The sequence below is a fragment of the Echiichthys vipera genome, assembly GCF_963691815.1.
Source record: "Echiichthys vipera genome assembly, chromosome: 4".
Taxonomy (NCBI): domain Eukaryota; kingdom Metazoa; phylum Chordata; class Actinopteri; order Perciformes; family Trachinidae; genus Echiichthys; species Echiichthys vipera.
In genome coordinates, this window is record NC_139829.1 from 21,567,129 (window position 1) to 21,586,466 (window position 19,338).

The window sequence follows — 19,338 nt, forward strand, 5'->3', positions numbered from 1 at the left end:
TGCGCATTACCGCCACCTCCTGATATGGAGTGTGGCTCAGAAGAAGAAGAAGAAGAATTAGTCGTTTAAATCTACGGGGAAATTGAATTTTTTCACTCTTATTATTATAATACATGTCACACACACACACACACACACACACACACACACACACACACACACACACACACACACACACACACACACACACACACACACACACACACACACACACACACACAATTAAGGAGAGATGTTAGAGCGAGGGGGCTGCCAGTGACCAGCGCCCAAGCAGTTGGGGGTTCTGTGCCTTGCTCAGCAGCATCTTGGCAGTGCCCAGGAGATGAACTGGCACCTCTCCAGCAACCAGTCCACGCTCCATACATGGTCCACACAGGGACTTGAACCAGCGACCCTACAGTTCCCAGCCAAGTCACCTATGGACTGAGCTACTGCCGCCAGGAACGGTGGGGTGTCAAAGTGATCCACTAAAGGGCCGCTGTGGCTGCAGGTTTTCATTCCAACCAAGCAAAAACACACCTGACTTGAGTTGGAATAAAAACCTGCGGCCACAGCGGCCCTTTACTGAATCTTTTTGACATCCCTCCAAGGTTTCTTAGGCCAAGGACCCCTTAGCTCACTGGTTCTCAAACTGTGGTACTCAAGCTCTCTCTGGTGGTACTTGAAGAAATCTCCAAAATAAAAAAAAGAAACATTAATTACCAGAGATACTAGAGAAATACTTAAACTTGAAGGATCAAAGTTTAGCATTTCCTGTCATATTTTCGTAGCTGGAAAGTTTCCAGCAATTTACCAAAAAGATACCGCCCCTTTGCAACCCTAGCTGTGATAGTTTACCTACAGTGTGTCAACCACATTTTAAGAAGGTAACTGGAAGGTAGGGAATCAATGACACCTCTTTGTTATGTTTGATCAAATAGTTCAGTCATGTAATTAGAGCCGATTTAAGAGCTAAACTGTGATTGCAAGATAGTAAGCAGAGGTAAAAATGATTGGTTTGAAAAAACTGACATGTCAAATCTGATGCTACCCTTCCTGCAGCGTGGCTGTGGCTCACAACAGTCAACAATAATCCTCTGATTAGGAATAGACCTTCCTGTCTGTAGCTGAATAGTGTAGAACGCTGCTGTATTTTAACATTGGTTTTAGTGGTGGGACTTGAGAGAGACTGATATTTACTGAGGTGGTACGTCATGTACAAAGTTTGAGAACCAATGACATAGCTTAAAGAGAGACAAAGCAGGGACCCCCTACTCTCTAATACCAAAAAAGTAGATCATATCACTCCAGTCCTCAGATCTTTACACTGGCTTCCTGTCTGTCAAAGAATTGATTTCAAAGTGCTTCTGTACGAACCATCCAGACCTCTCAGATCCTCTGGGACAGGTCTGCTCTGTGTCCCCAGAGCCAGGACTAAACATGGAGAGGCCCAAAATTGGCCAGGGCCGGCCCTGGCCAATTTTTGCAATCTAGGCGATGTCTTAGCTGGCGCCCCCCTCGCATCGCAACTTCATACAAATGTTAATTTTGTTGTGTGTTCAGTTATGTGTTTAACTTCTATATTAGTAGTACGTCAAAAGGTGGTGCAGTGAGCTAATGCAAAAGTGCATGGATGCAGCTCGCATTCTGTTATTAAAAAGCAGTAACTATCCACCATTATTCTGATTTATTCTACATTACACATGAGCCTACAGTATTACTTAGAGAGAAACTACATAGCTTTGTCTTTTCGATTTTTTAGATTAAAAATGACCCACAAAACAAAAGTGAATAAATAAACAATAAATGCAATATAAATAAGTCATTGCACTATGTACGATTTATGAAAAAAATAAGATGTATTAAATTTTGCTCACAAAAATAAAAATATTGACTGCAAATGCAATATGCATAATGAGTTCAAAAGCAAACAAGGGCAAATTTGGGATGTCTTTTATATGCAAAGTAAACCACGACTGACCTAAAATGATGTATCTATAAAAAAAATAAATCTTCAGCTCAATTGTATCGGGCGGCAGTAGCTCAGTCCATAGGTGACTTGGCTGGGAACCGGAGGGTCGCTGGTTAGAGTCCCTGTGTGGACCATGAATGGAGCGTGGACTGGTGGCTGGAGAGGTGTCAGTTCATCTCCTGGGCACTGCCGAGGTGCTGTTGAGCAAGGCACCGAACCCCCAACTGCTCGGGGCGCTGGTCACTGGCAGCCCCCTCACTCTAACATCTCTCCATTAATTGCATGTATATAGGTCCTGTCTGTGCATGTGTGTGTATTTCGGGCCTGTATGTGTGTAACATGAAAAAAATAATAATAGAGTGAAAATTGAATTTCCCCATTGCGGGAGAAATAAAGGAATTCTTCTTCTTCTTCTTCTTCTTCTTCTATCCGCGCTATTTGTGAATGAGTAATATTGGTCAAGAAATTGCACTTAATGAGACTTGTTCTGAATGTTGTTCTTTTATTATGAACAGACATGTCAACCGTTCGGTAGAGGATTGTATCTGAAATACTATAGGGTCTAATTTTTTAAAAACTATTGATTTTTCTTATTGTTATCATAATTGAATACAAAATGCAAAGAAATCACCCTCCCTTCCTTTTTTCTTGGTGCATACCTTAAAGGGTTGATGAGGAGAGGAAGTGAAAAGGGTATTTTTGGGTATGCCCTAAATTATTGTGCACTGACTACATTCAGTGTGAAACACCTGAAACAACAGTTAGCGTTCATGACTAATGTTTTGCTCACAGTATCTCATTCAAAGGAATTGGGAAATGCCTGACTTTGGCTTGAAAGTAAATCTACTCAACTGAGATGACACCTTGCCACAACTCTTCAACTCTTCATGTATTCTTATCCAGAGGTTTTCAAAGTGTGAGGCAAGCCTCCCCAGGGGGGCTCCAAACTGTTTCAGGGGAGGCTCAGTGAATGGGAGTAAAAAAACTTATTACATTATCAAATCAAATCAAGTTTATTTATATACCATGTTTAAAAACAACTTGAACAAAGTGCTGTAGAAGTTAACATAGCACTAATGGCGCAACAGTAGTGAGTAAAATAACATCAACAAAGCAACAAAGACTACACTAAATCACTAAAGACTAATGATGAGGGATGTGAACATGTGAAAATGGAATTGGAATATTGATGCCAGCATGTTTTTCTGGCAGTTGTGCTTTGCAAAACATCAAACTCATACACTGCTGGAAACTTGCAACAAGAAGAAGTGATGGCAGAGAGGAATAAAGGGTCCAAAGTGTGGATTCATTTCACAAAGGGAGATAGATGACATCAGTGAAGATTGTAATGTGTGTTTCTGTTTCATTTCAAGGGTTGAAACACCAGCAATATGCTGTAACATCTTTCTACGCAACATGGGCTTAAATTCCAGAAATGCCGTGTATTTGACACTCTAGTGCCACTGCTTACCAACTGAGTACTGGAAATGTCCGTTACCCAGGGTAAATATCCTGTTACAATAACATTTGCACATCAAGACTCAATAAGGGAATCGCTAAAGAATCGGGCAGATTAATAGAATTGACACTAGCACTGGTATACTCCCAAATCTATTAGTGACCAAAAGAAGATAACATAATACCCTAAATGTGTGTTATTTGGTTACAGAGATTGTAGTTTTGGGGAATTTTACAGTGTTCCCCACTTCCCTAGAGTCTGAAACTATTAAATGCCTTATATACAGTATACAGTGTATATATATATGTATATATATGCACACGGTATATATACCGTATATTTGGTGTAGTCTGAAGTTATGTAAAACAGCAATATTTGACCATCGTGGCTCAATTGTTGGGTATCTATGGGATCAAATACTATAATCATGATTCCATAGGCAGACAGGATTTTTTGCGAAAACTAAGTAAACTTTGAAATCCCATGTTCAAATCTCTGTAGCCTGTATACAGTATGAGTTTGTTAATTCATGTTTACATGCTAATATACTGTGGGTCTGCATCCTGTGCCTGCATGCACCGGGCAGAACACAGACAAATATCCTGAGCAGTCATCATTTCACCACCGCAGTTTGGTCTCAAACAATAGACACAAGCACACAAACATTTGTACTGTATTTTATTTTATTTTTTTTTCATTTTAACTTTTATTTAACCCGGAAAATGTCTCATTGAGCCTAAAAATCACCTGACCAAGACAGGCAGCAACACAGTTCCAGATTTACAGACATAGAAACAACAGAGAACATGAACAAGTAAAAAAATGAAAAGCAGAAACTTTCCCTTTGTGGTGAGCAGGTCAAAAAGGTTTTATTTGGAATTTTTATTTTACTTTAGAATCAGCATTAACGTGTACTTAATCAATTAATTAGTAATTAATCCTTTACAAACATGTTTATTTAAGGTCTACGGAGGACCAAAGCTGCCAAAATAAATAAATAAGAAATAAATGTAGGTATTAATCAATTGATCAAATGTGAACTTAACTGATACTTAGGGGGATATAATGCATTCTCTTACCCCTGACCCTTACTCTCATAATGTCTAACCGCAACTCATGGGGCTCGAGATCATTCTCTTTCTAGAAGCTACCAGGTTCCTCTGTGATCCTGCAGCTGTCAGCCCCCCCACTGTCTCCCTAGACACACCTCTTTTAAACCCCCCTCCCGCCACTTTGGCATCAGGCATTTGCTGGTGAGTTCTCAGCTGTCTGTGCCCTGAATAGACCTTATCAGGAGCAGACCATCTTTGAGGGAGTCACTCTCACAGACTTCATGGAATGGAAACAAAGTTTTATTCATAAAGCCTTGGATGATTCAAAGACACTGGAAAGGGATTTGTTGCAACACACATAATCATGGTCTATAGTGAACTATGGTAAAGTTGTTTTAGGGTTTTAGTGTGTTTTCAGTGAACCCCTATGTATGTGTGATGGATGGTCCTCCTCGGTTCTGTCCCACCTCATTGAGATTCACTATAAATATAAACGAGGTGTTGGTGGGGGGGAGGCTACATACGACGGAAAAAGTTTGTCACAAACATTAAGGACTAGAGGTCCAGACTGTCTATGCGGAGCAAGAGACACAACACACAATCCTAAAGGTACTGTACAGCTTCCGTAGATTTCTGTTTTCTTTTTCTTCATTTGAGTGACATTCAGGCATGCAGAGGGCACTTAGGATAAGTAAGGGGATAGACTGTGCCTAGATGATAGGGGATGGTGTCTGTCCATTGCGATAGTGACATTTGTTGCAAGGCTCCACCTGGGGTACGAGACTGTGCCCAAATAAGGCCGGAGGGGAGGCCATTTAAAGTTAGAGATAACATGTGCATGGCCATTTGCTACGAAAGACCCAGGTCAGCAGGACACTGATTATTACCAACAACGGTAAGAATAAAAACATTCCTAATGCTACAGTTATTAGTCCAGTATTAGTATGCTGCTGACAGATGGCTACAATTTTCCAGGATGATGTTAAATAAAGGTACCGTATTCTACCAAATATAAGAGAGTTTTTTTCCTGGAAATCGCCTGAAAAAGGCGGGTCGTCTTTTAATCAGGGACATCTTATATTTGGGACAATACGGTATACTGTAGGTACGTTACAAACGTACATGCATGTTTTGGGACCATGCGAGTTTATTCAGCACTTTAAATAATATTTGATCAATTGATATGTTTTGAGTGGCTTCTGTGCTTCTATCAAGAAATGCTGAAATAACAAAAACTTGTAAAACTGATCCGTAGATTTGCTTTTAATCTTCACTTTATTTGAACTATTTGTATGTATGTGTTTGTGTCCAGAAATGTGTTTACGTGATAGAAATGTGTGGTATTTGTACAAAGATTTAGTGACTTCATTATACAGTTAAAACACTGCATTTACATTTGATTGACTAATGACACTGGAATTGTTGTGTTGAGCTCCAGGTTGGATTTTACATGAAAAACCCAAAGTTATGTGACTGTATTTTTATGTCATAACTGATCCCTATTTCTACCAGATGGGAGACCCGATCCAGTTGAAAGATGAGGGAAACAAACACTTCCAGGCAGGAGAAACCGACAAGGCGATTGAGTGCTACACTAAAGCCATTAAGGCGGGCAAGGACAAAAAAGTGCTTGCCGTCATTTACAGGAACAGATCTGCATGCTACCTAAAAAAAGTAAGCAGTTTGGTAAAGCAGTGCAAAAACAAACATATACCAAAAATATTTATTTTATTTAAAGATTTAAATTTATTTGGCAAATTTAGACTTTTTTGATGTTTCTGTTTTACTTTACAGGAAAACTATGCCAATGCAGCATCTGATGCCTCTAAAGGTAGAGTCATAAATACAGAATAGAAGAAGCATGACACCAACTGAATTTAAACCAAAGACCACAAACTCATTATAACTCTCTATTCCTCTTATACAGCAATTGATGTTGATGCAGCAGATATTAAAGCCCTGTACCGGCGTTGCCAAGCCCTGGAGCAATTAGGAAAACTGGACTTAGCTTTCAAAGATGTGCAGAGATGTGCCACAATCGAACCAAAGAATAAGACCTTCCTGGAGACTCTCCGCAGGCTGGGAGCAGACATCCAGGCCAAGGTCAGCATTAAAAGAACAGTAGAACCACACACAGCAGAATTCTACACACATTAGTTTGCATGAATGCATTCAACACTGAATAATGATCTTTGAGAAATAGATGAGAAATAAATGTTGTTTTTTTTTACACTAAGGGGAATTAACAGAGGTACTTACAGTATACCGAACCACAAACAAAATCAATTCAAATCAGCATCAGGAGATTGTGTAAAAGTTTCATTTTGATTTTCCACAGCTCAAGACAACATTCTCCACAGATTCCAGAGTACAGCAAATGTTTGACATCCTCCTTGATGATGAAATGGAAAAAGACAAGAGGGAAAAGGTGTGTATTTTCTGTATTTCCTGTTTCGATTGCTGTTAGCGTGTGGATATGCGTAGTTGTGGTTCGCTTCTTACTTATCTTTTATGTCTAGGCTGCCAACAACCTGATTGTGCTGTCAAGAGAGGATGCCGGAGCAGAGAGAATCTTCCAGAATAACGGAGTGCCTCTGCTGCTCAACATGATAGAGTCGGGCAAACAAGAGATGATCCTGGCTGCTGTCCGTACTTTGTCAGGAATGTGCACAGGACACAAAGCACGGGTAAGCACAGCAAATTATTCAAGACAAAGGTGAAATGAGAGGATCAAAGATTTCATGGGAATACAATAATAGCAAGCCAAAACATAAACAAAAAACACAATCAAACTTTAAAAGTATAACTTCTACGTATACGATGCCATTAGAAATTAGGTTAATAATATTAGCATTTTATTGTTTCATAAAATGTACTTAGTGTATGTTTCTTTTCACTAACCCTAAACAGGCCATGGCCATTATTCACACGGTGCATGTTGATAAGATGTGCAGCATCATGGCTGTTGACAACGAGGAGATCGCACTTGCGGCCTGCAACCTCTTCCAGTGCATCAATGATTCCCTCACTGGTGGAGATAAAAGGGAATATGGGAAAGAAGAGGCCTTGGTTTTGGGTAAGACAGGAACTATGAATCACCCATATCTGCAACAAAAACTAGATTTTATTATGGAGACTTTATTAATTCAACTAAACACCTAAAACCACAGACAAATGGTAAAAGGGGAATGGCTGTGACTATGCTGCTGTTTTTTCACTGCACTACAGACATACTTTCTTTTATATCATCTGTCCATCTGCAGATGTATCTAAAGACCTGAAAACCATTCTCCTCTCTCTGGTGGAGATGGTTGCTAGTAAGAAAGTGTCCGGTCATGGTAGAGACCAGGCGCTGAACCTCCTGAGCAAGAATGTACCTCGCAAGGACAAAAAAGAAAAAAACAACTCCAGGACCCTCTTCACTATTGACCAAGGTGAGCCAGACAGCTGCATTGGCTCACTTATTTAGTTTGCGCTACAGTCTTTTAGTGCATCCCAGTATAATCAACAGATATCTGTTTATGCATATATGTGTTTGTTGTCCAGGTCTGAAGAAGATCCTCAAGGTGTGTGGTCAGGTTCCTGAACTGCCAGACCAGTTGCCCATGACGGAGAACACACAGCTGATTGCCAGCGTGGTCCTCAACAAGCTCTATGATGACCTTTCATGTGACCCAGAGAGAGACAACTTCAGGGACATTTGCGATGACTATGTCAAGTACGTCCATAATACAGATTCACCATTCAGTCAATCTAAATGGAGACCAAGCCTTTTTTGATTTCATTGTCTCTTCCTTTTCAATAGATCCAAAATTGACCCCAATGACATGGATAAGACCATTCATGCTATCAACACCATCTCAGGACTACTTCAGGGTCCGTTTGATGTTGGCAACGCCTTGGTCGGACGGCAAGGCATAATGGAGATGATGGTGGCACTGTGTGGCTCCGAACGTGAGGTGGACCAAATGGTTGCTGTGGAGGCACTGATCCATTCCTCCTCAAAAATGAGCCGCGCCTCCTTCATCATCACCAACGGCGTGTCACTGCTCAAGGACATCTATAAGAAGACCAAGAATGAGAAGATTAAGATACGTTCACTGGTGGTGAGTGTGACGAGGAAAGAATCAGATAGAAATGTATTACTCAATGGTTTTTGTCCACAGGCCACAACAAAAGAATAATAAAGAATAGCAATACACAAAACACATTATGACAACACAACAGTAGAAGCACAATACAATACAAGACAGTGAAGTGAAACCTGTTGCACTGGGCACAGAATTCCTGTTGTTCACTTTGATGCATAGAATCAAAACTTTAAATAGACCATTCAACTTATAGATTATGTCTCTGTATGTATTGGTATTCATACACATGACCATGTCCTCTCCAGGGTCTCTGTAAACTGGGTTCAGCTGGAGGTGATGATTACGCTTTAAGGCAGTTTGCTGAGGGTTCTACAGAGAAGCTGGCCAAGCAGTGCAGAAAGTGAGTACTCACACACACCTTTAAAGCGACCTTGCTACAGTAATACCAAATTATTTTTTTAAAAGTATTTTCTTTTAAATATATGCTCAATATCTATTTAGTTATTATCTAAATTTGATGCAAAATTCACCCTTTTTCTCACAATACAGTACCAGAATTTCATTGTACCTTGCAATCCTACCGCTTTACATCATGCAGTAATACACTTACTGTTAAATGTTTCCATTTTGTCTCTTGTAGGTGGCTCTGTAATCCCCAGATTGACACCAAAACAAGAAAGTGGGCAATCGAGGGTCTAGCTTATCTGACTAATGATGCTGATGTGAAAGATGACTTTGTTGAGGATGAGCCTGCCCTGAAAGCTATGTTTGAACTGGCCAAGGTAACAGACAGGAAGAAACAGTGTATATGTATGCACACAAGTACATATGTATATAGTGCATCTTATTAGAAATAACCTCCCTCCTTTCTCTGTGTTTTTAGTCTACAGATAAGACAATCATATATGCGGTAGCTTGCACCCTGGTTAACTGCACCAACTGCTATGAAAAAAAGGAAATCATGCCCGAGCTGGTTCAACTCGCCAAGTTCTCAAAGCAACATGTGCCTGAGCAACACCCTAAGGTAAAAAAAAGGAAACTAAAGCATTCTCTTAGACAGCAGATCAAAATGGATAAATTGACTTAGGTGGAGCAGGTTATGATACAGATTTGCATACAGTCCATATACACACCTTGCATACTCTCTTTTCTCAGGACAAGAAGGACTTTATTGAGAAGAGAGTGAAAAGGCTGCTGAAGGCTGGAGTTACTTCAGCTCTTGCTGTCATGGTTAAAGCAGACAGCACCATCCTGACTGACCAGACCAAGGAGATGCTAGCAAGGTGAGAGGGGCAACATTTCGATTTGTCCGAAAGTACGTCGTATTACTGGCTGTACTTCAAAGAACACAAATGAGTCATATCCAAGTATTCAAGATCTGAATACTTCCTTCCCAAGATATGATTCATTGCATGTTTATGAGTCATGTTTCTTACAAATCCAGTTCTGTTTTCAGCTGTGTGATTAGGCATCCCCCATCTGATCCAAAAGGTTTTTTTTTAATAGTTAACTAGCTTAAGAAGTTGGGGAATTTTCTCAATAAATAAAGCAACATTTCTTACTTCAGTTTATCATAAACATTCACATTTGGAGATACATGGTTTTCCGTGGACAGGAAGGATATGAAAAATTCTAATCTGAAAAGTGGCCAAAGATGTCAAACAAGTAAAAACCTCAAATTAGTACCCTGTGCTCAGCTATCTTACAGAGAATGACTTCAGTTCAAACATACAGAGAGGAGGGAGTGCAAGCTAAAACACATTTATATATGCATTGTTTAATCATACTTATATTGCAACATTGCCTAGAAATATATGACTGCTGAACTTATGTTCTCCTTTTTATCTTCAGGGTGTTTTTGGCATTATCAACTGATCCCAAAGATCGTGGTACTATTGTAGCCCAAGGTGGGGGAAAGGTGAGTGATAATGTGCAAGAGAATCTGACACTGCACAGTCACAATTAAATAAAATATATTACTGTATTTATTTAGGGACAATGGAAACCAAAATCACTGTAAATGTGCCAGTGTTAGCCACCTGGCTGAATCTTAAACTGTAGTCCTTTAGGCAGACGTTTTCAACAACAGGAAACAGCAAGACATTACAGTCATAGATCTACAATATTCACATTCAGCACATGGCCATGCAAGCAAGCCACACGAAGCAATAAAACACAGCCAAGCAATGATCACAGACATTTTTTTAACAACATGCAAATCAGCAATAAGCAATGATATATATACAAAATACAACAAACATTATGGAGATCTTGATAAAATGTAAAAGAAGTTAGTAATGTGGTGATATGACACAACAGACATATTTATAGGAGATCTTTTTTAGAAGATCTTTTCAACACCCAACGCTGGACAAACAATAACTGGACTGTTGATCTCCACTGTTTTTCCCACAGGCTTTAATTCCACTTGCTCTGGAAGGCACAGATGCTGGGAAGACGAAGGCCTGCCACGCTCTTGCCAAGATTGCAGCCAATTCCAACCCAGAAATCGCCTTCCCTGGTGAGAGGGTAAGACATACCACAATAATTGTTTTATTTGTTTCTGACTCCCGCATGGAAATTGGATTTTCAGCAGCTTTCAGCAGTACAAAACTCTTGTGTAGACAATAAACTGTAAACAATAAATAGCTAAATAAATTAGATATAACGATACAAGTAAAATAAAATTCACAGAAATTGAAATCAAATAGGATAAATGTAGAAAACTGTATAGAGGATAAATAGAGATAAATTATATAGGAGTGTGTATGACATTGTGTTTTATACAGTGGATAAATGACATTAGCAGAAATTAGCAGTTACATTAAATTATTGCACTTGAGTGGTGAATTAAGTTGTTGCACAAAAAAGAAGAAGTGAAGTGTGCTCTTTACCTTATTTCATCCTCCTCCTCCCAAGTGAGGAGTTGTAGAGTATGATGGCCTGAGGGACAAAGGAATTCTTGAGCCTGTTGTTCCTACACTTGGGCAGGAGCAGCCTTCCACTGAACAGGCTCCTCTGGTTGCTGATGACGGTGTGCGGGGACAATTGATTCAGTGTTTCTGATGGCGGCTTATATAATCATATATCATTATTGATGAGTGATTGTTTGTTCCTTACTGTCAGAATTCAGTATGTGTGTATCTCTTCTGATTTGGTGTTTACTTAACAGTAGTGCAACCAATTGCTTTTTAAAATTCAATCCTCTATCTTTCTTGGTTGACAGGTGTATGAGGTGGTGCGACCTTTAATAAGCCTACTTCAAACAGACAAAGACGGCATGCAGAACTATGAAGCTCTGAGAGGCCTCACCAACTTCGCTGGTTTCAGTGAAAAACTGAGGTAACATTTCTGCTGAAAGGTCCAATGTCATAAAAATCAAGATTCCATGTCCATTATTTATTTCTAATTATAAAACATGTCTAGATGCTATCTAAATACTGTGAAAGTATTAAGCCGCTCAATCCACAGAGAAATGCACACAGTCTGTATTTAGAACCTGTCTTTAAATGAGCCGTCAGGACTTCTGTACGGTTGTGTTGTCAAAACTATACTTTATGTAGGTAGAATGTGCTGCTACAGTTATTGTTACAGTTATTCCTCGGCTGTAATGACGGTGTAGAAACACAGAGCGTGCAGATGTGTAAGACCCAGAAACGCTGACCAACAGTGATGCGCACATTGCAGTTATGTCCACGGGCACTGCGGTTAATTTGTCATTAGGCTGGGAAGGTTCATAAAAAATAACATTCTGAAAACAACCTAAAGAGGACCATAATATGGGACTTTTAATAGCTTATTTCTTAAAAGAGGCTTTACTGCAGCTCTCACCTTATTGTGAGTTTTCACCAACTTTCATCTGTTTTGCAGAGTGAAAATTTTGAAAGAGAAAGCTCTGCCAGAGATTGAGAACTACATGTTTGAGGAACATGACCAGATCAGACAGGCTGCCACCGAATGCATGTGCAACCTTGTTTCATGTAAAGAGGTGAGAACAGACACATAATAATGCATGGTAGGAGTGAATGTGAGCAACACGTGTCCAATTGACATTGAAAATGTCAAATCTGTGTCTTAGGTCCAAGAGCGTTATCTGGAGGATGGCAATGATAAGCTGAAGCTGCTGATACTGCTATGTAGCGAGGATGACGAAAAGCTTCAGATAGCTGCAGGGGGAGCGCTCGCCATGCTCACTGCTGCTCAGAAGAAGCTGTGCCACAAAATGACCATGGTGGTATGTACAATAGCATTCTGTAGTGCTCTTATTTAGGGCATGAAGTATCATCTCTATAGCTAACTGGAACACTATCACATTTCCTGTTTTAGCACATGTAGTGTAGAGTCTTTAACTTTTCATCAGAGAAAAAAAATTGCACATAACCCCCTGTTTAGCCTATTTGATAACTTACACAACCTGGCACAATCAACAGGTTAACGAGACACAACAAGACTCTGTAAAATATCTGTTAGGCATGGTAACATCGAACTACACTGCCAAGTCAAGGTCCCAGTTTAATTTGACTTTGAATTTGATGCTATAGGAGAAAAAGATGACATCCTCCTCGTTGTTCTGCAATGTTCATGCAATGCTGCTTTATGTAGTTATGTGGCAAGAGATGCATTAGACAAGATGCATAGACAAAATGCACCTTGGTGTGCCACAGAATTGTTTTCACATTTTAAGTGAATTCATTTGCAGTAAAAAGATAATTAAATTGGAATAACTGTAATATCACAAGTGCATTATGTTAATAATCTGTAATACTCTAGCATAATTTACTTTGGTGACACTTTGGAGCATTGCATGCACTGGTGTCTCAAAAACAGCATAATGTCTGTAACTGGTTTAAACACTGGCTTAAGACACTATGCTAAGTTTGGTTTTCTAGTTATCACCAATACAGCTGTGATTGAACTGTACTGCAATAATCTAGTATTGCACTTTTATAAAATTGTTAGAGGTTACAATGGACCCTACACTTCTCATAATGTAACTGCCCTGTAAATGCTCATGTCATTCAAACTCTTCATACCCAGTTTGTAAAGCAGGCTCTACGTCTACCCGCTGCGGCAGCGGTATTTTTTTCACCTGAGTTTTACACACACTAACTTACTTATAGATTCATTCACTGACGTCACTGACTGATCTCCCCCAACAGACCACCCAGTGGCTTGAGATCCTGCAGAGGTTGTGTATCAGTGTCAACCCTTCTATACAACATCGGGGCCTTGTGATTGTCTACAACATGCTCAATTCGGACGACAGTGAGCTACCCAAGAAGCTGATCGAGAGTGAGCTGCTGGAAATCCTCACAGTGATTGGCAAGGCGGAGGACAATCCCAAAAGGCAGCAGCCCATCGATACGGCACGCACATGCCTGGTCAAAGCTATGGATCTGGGTCTCATCAAACCGTTCACCAGCCCTTCTTAAAATGCTGGCAACAGGAAAAACAGCAACAATGGACAGTCTTCTCTATTTCCTTTAAATACAGACTTTTTTTCCCCAAAAAATGTTTTTACCACATCAAATATATGAATGAATTCTGAAACCTGACTCCTAATCTCTAAAGATAATCTTGGGCAGTAGAATTAGGGGGATTTCCCATCAGGGCACATCTCTTCTTTGTTTGAAAAGAAGAAATGTATTATTTCCATTTGGGTTGAGCTGTAACTGAATGACTGTTTAAAGTCTTACCAGTTGACATGTGGTTGTTCCACTGTATAGCATTTGTGTGGTTAGATGACAAAATGAATAAGACGCTAAAATATATTATTTAAATAACATCTACATGTTTCAGCATCAGTGACTAAAGACAACTCTTTGGAAAACCATTTTATATCTCTATATGCATATTTGTCTATAGCTTTAGCATACAACTTTGTGTGGGGAAGTCTGTAACTCAAAAGTCAGGTGTTGTCTTAACAAAGTGTCATTTCATACGGTGGCATGTAGCACCGAGAAGAATTTGTAATGCATTTTCTTAAGAAAAACATCATGCCTATAGCTTACTGGAACTCTACCACACTTCCTGTTGGAGCACACGTAGGAAATGAAACGAAACGATGAAATAACTCAGTTACCTCACACACCTCACACTCTACTCTGGGATCTAGGTCTAGCTTTAACAGTAGGCTTATCAGTGCTAATAAAAATATAGACATGTCAAAAAAATTACTTGCATACATAAAAATCAGAGCTTTGGCCCTAAAACTGGCACGTTACTTCTGCAATTCACATGCATGCAGGGTCAGGAAGGAAGTGGTCATACATGAAATTGATCTTATGACTCTAAGGTCACCCCTCTCGCTGAACGAGGTGCCTTTGCAAGCATCCCTTTGTAAGACATCTGATAGCAAAATGCATTTTACTGTCAATCTCTTCTGTGTACCTTCTAGTGAAATGACACATGGAATTAAGTGCAGGCCTAAACACACAAATATAGTTGACTCCTCTGAGTGTGTGTGTGTGTGTGTGTGTGTGTGTGTGTGTGTGTGTGTGTGTGTGTGTGTGTGTGTGTGTGTGTGTGTGTGTGTGTGTGTGTGTGTGTGTGTGTCTGCGTGTAGTTTGGAAGCAAAAGGTGTCAAAAATATAGCCAATAGAAAATTCAACCATTGACATTGACTGTTACAAATGCATTTGACTGATATAAAATATTGTAATTACAATTTTAGATATGGAAGTAAAAGTTGTTTTTCATACTATCTTTAATGGCTTAATTTTGTCTTATCAGGTAGCCGATGATTTATCATTATATCAGTGGTCAGGATTGTGGATCATCTGGAAGGTTTCATTCTTCAGCAAAAGCCCAGACAGACAACACCAACAAATTAAATAATAACCAAGTGACTGATACACATATCTATTCACATTAGATGCTAGTGCTTGTTCGATTAAATGCAAAGAAACATTTTCTAAAAGAAACAGAAAATAGAATATTTTTCAGTAGTGTCTGTCGTGTAATGATCGTGTCACTAATGCTTTTATAGACTACTTAAGTAATGTTTAACTAATGCATGACTCATGATGGTGCTCACCTTTTACAAAGGTCAATATGACATAATGTGATAAATTCACACTTAATAGATCACGAGTTATGTAATACTTTTACAGAAATATAGAAATTAAGCTTTTTAAAAAAAAAAAAAATCAGAGCGGCTGAGCAAATACACGGTCCTGAGGGATGGGATCCAGCTAAATTGGTTACATATCAATTCATGTATGAAATAACTGTGACTTTACTAAACTGGTGATCTATGAAAAGGCCCTGTATTGTAAATAGTGAGGTTACCATGTCTTTTTATGATAAAAGAAGATTAAAGTGCTATATAAATACTGTGGAAGTATCAAACCGCTTAATCAACAAGGAAATGCACACGGCCTGTGTATATAACCTGTCTTTAAACGAGCCGGCAGGACTTCTGTAAGGTTGTGATGTTACAACTTAATACTATAAATAATTAGAAAGTGCAACAACAGTGTTGTTACAGTCATTCCCCGGCTGCAGTGATGGTGCAGGAATGCCAAGAGTGCAGATGCAGAATACCCAGAAAGACTGACCAATCAGAGAAGACTTGGCTTTTCGGGAGGCGTAGAAAGGAGACAGGCCTAAGCCCACTGAGCAGTTTTCCATAGAAATGAATGGGGCGCCATTTTTGGTCCACTGTCCATTCTTCTTTCTGTGATTACAGGTAGGCCTAGCCTATATTTAGCCAAAAATAATGTGTTTTTGTTCCAGTAGAAACCCAATATACAAGTATGCACATAAAAATGGGCATAATATGGGAGCTTCAAGTGTGAAATAATCACAAAGTCCCAGTGACTTGAAGAAGAAGAAGAAGAAGAAGAAGAAGAAGAATTACTTTATTAATCCCACACGGGGAAATTGGATTTTTTTTTTTTTTTTATTTATTTATTTTTTTTTTTTTGATCATTTATTATAACTTTATAACTTTATTATAACTTATTTTTGATCATTTATTATAACTGTGAGCAACCAGAATTTAAAAATGATCATGAGTCCTGCACTAAATAAGCAGCGTTAATATCAAAATGTGTTACTGCACTGGAAATTAAATAATATATAGCGGAAGCACTTAAATCCGATATGATGAGATGTGTTCATTTGGAGACACCGGGACACACTGGAAGCTATAACGTTAAAAAAAAAAAGTTGTTCTAGGTCTATTAAAATTTTGATGGAAAATGAATTAAAGGTTGAATATGGATAATAAGCAGAACACAAAATCGTAGTCGCAACAACAAAACTTTAATCCACCACTCGGGTTGCCAGGTTGGTCAGACCAGTATCCTACAGGAGACCGGAGTGTGTTTGAGCCTGTTTGAACCCATCCTCTCTGGCAAATCGCACCATAAAAACAAGTGTTACAGAGGAGTTTGGCTGACAGTTACCGTTAACTTTTACAACTAAGTAAACATGAAAGTTAGCTTAACGTTTAAGGAGAAACGTAACCATTTAGGTGTGCGTTTTAATGCTGTTGAACTCCTTTATCTCGAATGAATGCTTGGCCTATATTGACTCTTGTTTTTGCCCGTCTCCGGCTACTCAGCTGCTGGGACGAATAAGCAGCTGCAGGATTGGCAAACTCCATTTCACCCAGTGCCAGCTTACAGTAGCTGCACCCAACAACAGACAACCCTGGCAACAAGCAATGCCTGCTGCTATTGGCTGGTACAATGTAAACAGAACATGACAGAAAGCCATTGTCAAACCTGTAAAAAACAAATATAAATAAAAAAATATTAATTCAGACTAAATATCTTTTAAGGAAATGCAACACTTTCATTCTGTACCCCTCAAAACGTCCCGTGGGTGTATTATTATTATTATTATTATTATTATTATTATTATTATTATTATTATTATTATATTAAATATACTGTAGCTTTAAATGAAGATACATATTCAACCTTTAATTGCATAAGCAGTCAAGACGTGTGTGCTACATGGCAGCTATTTAGTATAATATATTACAGTTATAATAATAATACATCTTTAATAATAATAATAAAATAATATAATAATAATAATAATAATAATAATAATAATAATAATAATAATAATAATAATAATCCACCTTTGTGAGGAAGTTAGCATGAAGGTATTGAAAATAAACCTGTAAATTACCGATGGTCCTTAAATCCATCACCAGCAGTTGAAGGAGCGGAAGGCACTTCATGTCAAAGGCGAGTTGACGCGTTTTGACGCACGGAGGAAGCTGAAGACACCGCTACACGGGATAGTGAAGGCGAATAGAACAAACTCAAACAGATAAAACATCCAACTTCCCCCGTGGTCATTCAACACCCATGGCGGATTAATGCGTAGGGTTATAAGAAACACCTAAAGACCGGCTTCTGACAGCCCTCCCCTTTCACGCCCTCGGGACTGTTGTGACAGGTCGGTCTGTTTTTCCCCACCACATTTTTAGCGCGGTCCGTTCAGGTAAGTTCATTCAAAACTTAACATACATCGCATAATAACATGTTTAGTCTATAACACGAGCTAGTGTGGTTCAAACATGTGCATCACGGAGGCAGACATTGTTCGGTTAGGGGAGTTAGTACTTACCATACTCTTCACTCCGGTAGAGCGCACTGACACGGAGCGACTGATGAGGCCTGCTCATCCCAACAGACTCCATTTGAACACACACGTTAAAACAGTCACTCGGTTAGTGATATTGTCCTTTTAATCTTGTGTTCGTAGCAGTCAAGTGAGCAGTATCAACGGTGAGTTAACAGGGAGGGTAAGTGGCTTTATTCTGTCATTTTTACACATTTCCACATGTGTAAACAGCAGTGAATAATAATAATAAAATAATAATAATAATAATAATAAAGCCGTCAGCCGTTACCTTTGTTAGTAGGCTATTTGGAGTCAGAAGAATTATGTGTTGGAAAATCATCCAAATGTTTCGCTTTGGTTTTGTAAAAACAACGTGCTTTCACACGTAGCTGCTAGTTTGTACCTAATTTTACTAGAGATAACAAACCCTGCTGCACGTGGCACTTTTTACACTTCATCGTGGTGCCCTGTTGAAATACTGTTCGACAGGTTTCTTCCTTCATTTATTTTATTCTAGGCTGTTACACGTGAAATCTAAAGTTACAGTATTCATTATAGTTCCGCTTTTATATTGCATTTTTTTTTTTTTTACAAAAGAACCAGGGAATTATTTCTCCCAAACTCAGAAAAATGTGTTGTACTGCATCAGATTTTGGAGATTACATTTATGGTTGAAAACATTCAACAAACAAAATATAAAGTTGAAATACTCAGAACTTCACATTTACTCCAATAGTGTCTGACTGATTGCTGATTGAAGAGTGAAAAAAAGAGTTTCACACAGGCGCGTTAGAGATTCGTATTTATGAAAGTAATTTCTATCAGTTGTGAATAGATGGTCTCCTTTTGTTTAACACAGTAAATCCAACATGGTTTTGTGTATTTCAATGTAATCTGTTGTGAAAGAGATGACTTCTGCTGATTATAAAGTGAGGATGAGCAAGTGGATCCCAGTCTTATTAAGTGTGTTTAAGCACATGATCATTTTTTGTTAGTTTTTGTCATAATCCTTATTACAAAATGTTACATTATAACATTTAAAACATCTCACACCTTGTGTTTGGGACTAAACCATTCATTTCATGTTTGTGTTACAGAGATAACAGCCATACAATTTAATAACAGACACATGTAACTTTTAGTATTAAAGTTTGAAGTTAAGTTAAGTCTGGCTCAAAAGAGCTTCAAGATACGGAC

General features: G+C 38.8%; 1 protein-coding gene across 1 annotated transcript; it reads left to right on the top strand.

Annotated features, from left to right (window-relative positions):
• The first annotated feature begins 4,989 nt into the window (after positions 1-4,989).
• On the top strand, positions 4,990-15,158 carry unc45b (unc-45 myosin chaperone B). The gene is made up of 20 exons (XM_083911852.1): positions 4,990-5,071; positions 5,975-6,136; positions 6,257-6,293; positions 6,390-6,565; positions 6,801-6,890; positions 6,982-7,149; positions 7,373-7,538; positions 7,726-7,896; positions 8,009-8,180; positions 8,268-8,568; positions 8,859-8,953; positions 9,194-9,335; positions 9,437-9,577; positions 9,709-9,836; positions 10,405-10,471; positions 10,969-11,082; positions 11,780-11,895; positions 12,424-12,541; positions 12,632-12,787; positions 13,713-15,158. Exons 2-20 carry the CDS (start codon positions 5,975-5,977, stop codon positions 13,983-13,985), a joined length of 2,793 nt encoding a protein of 930 aa, XP_083767978.1. The 5' UTR covers positions 4,990-5,071; the 3' UTR covers positions 13,986-15,158.
• The last annotated feature ends 4,180 nt before the right edge of the window (positions 15,159-19,338 follow it).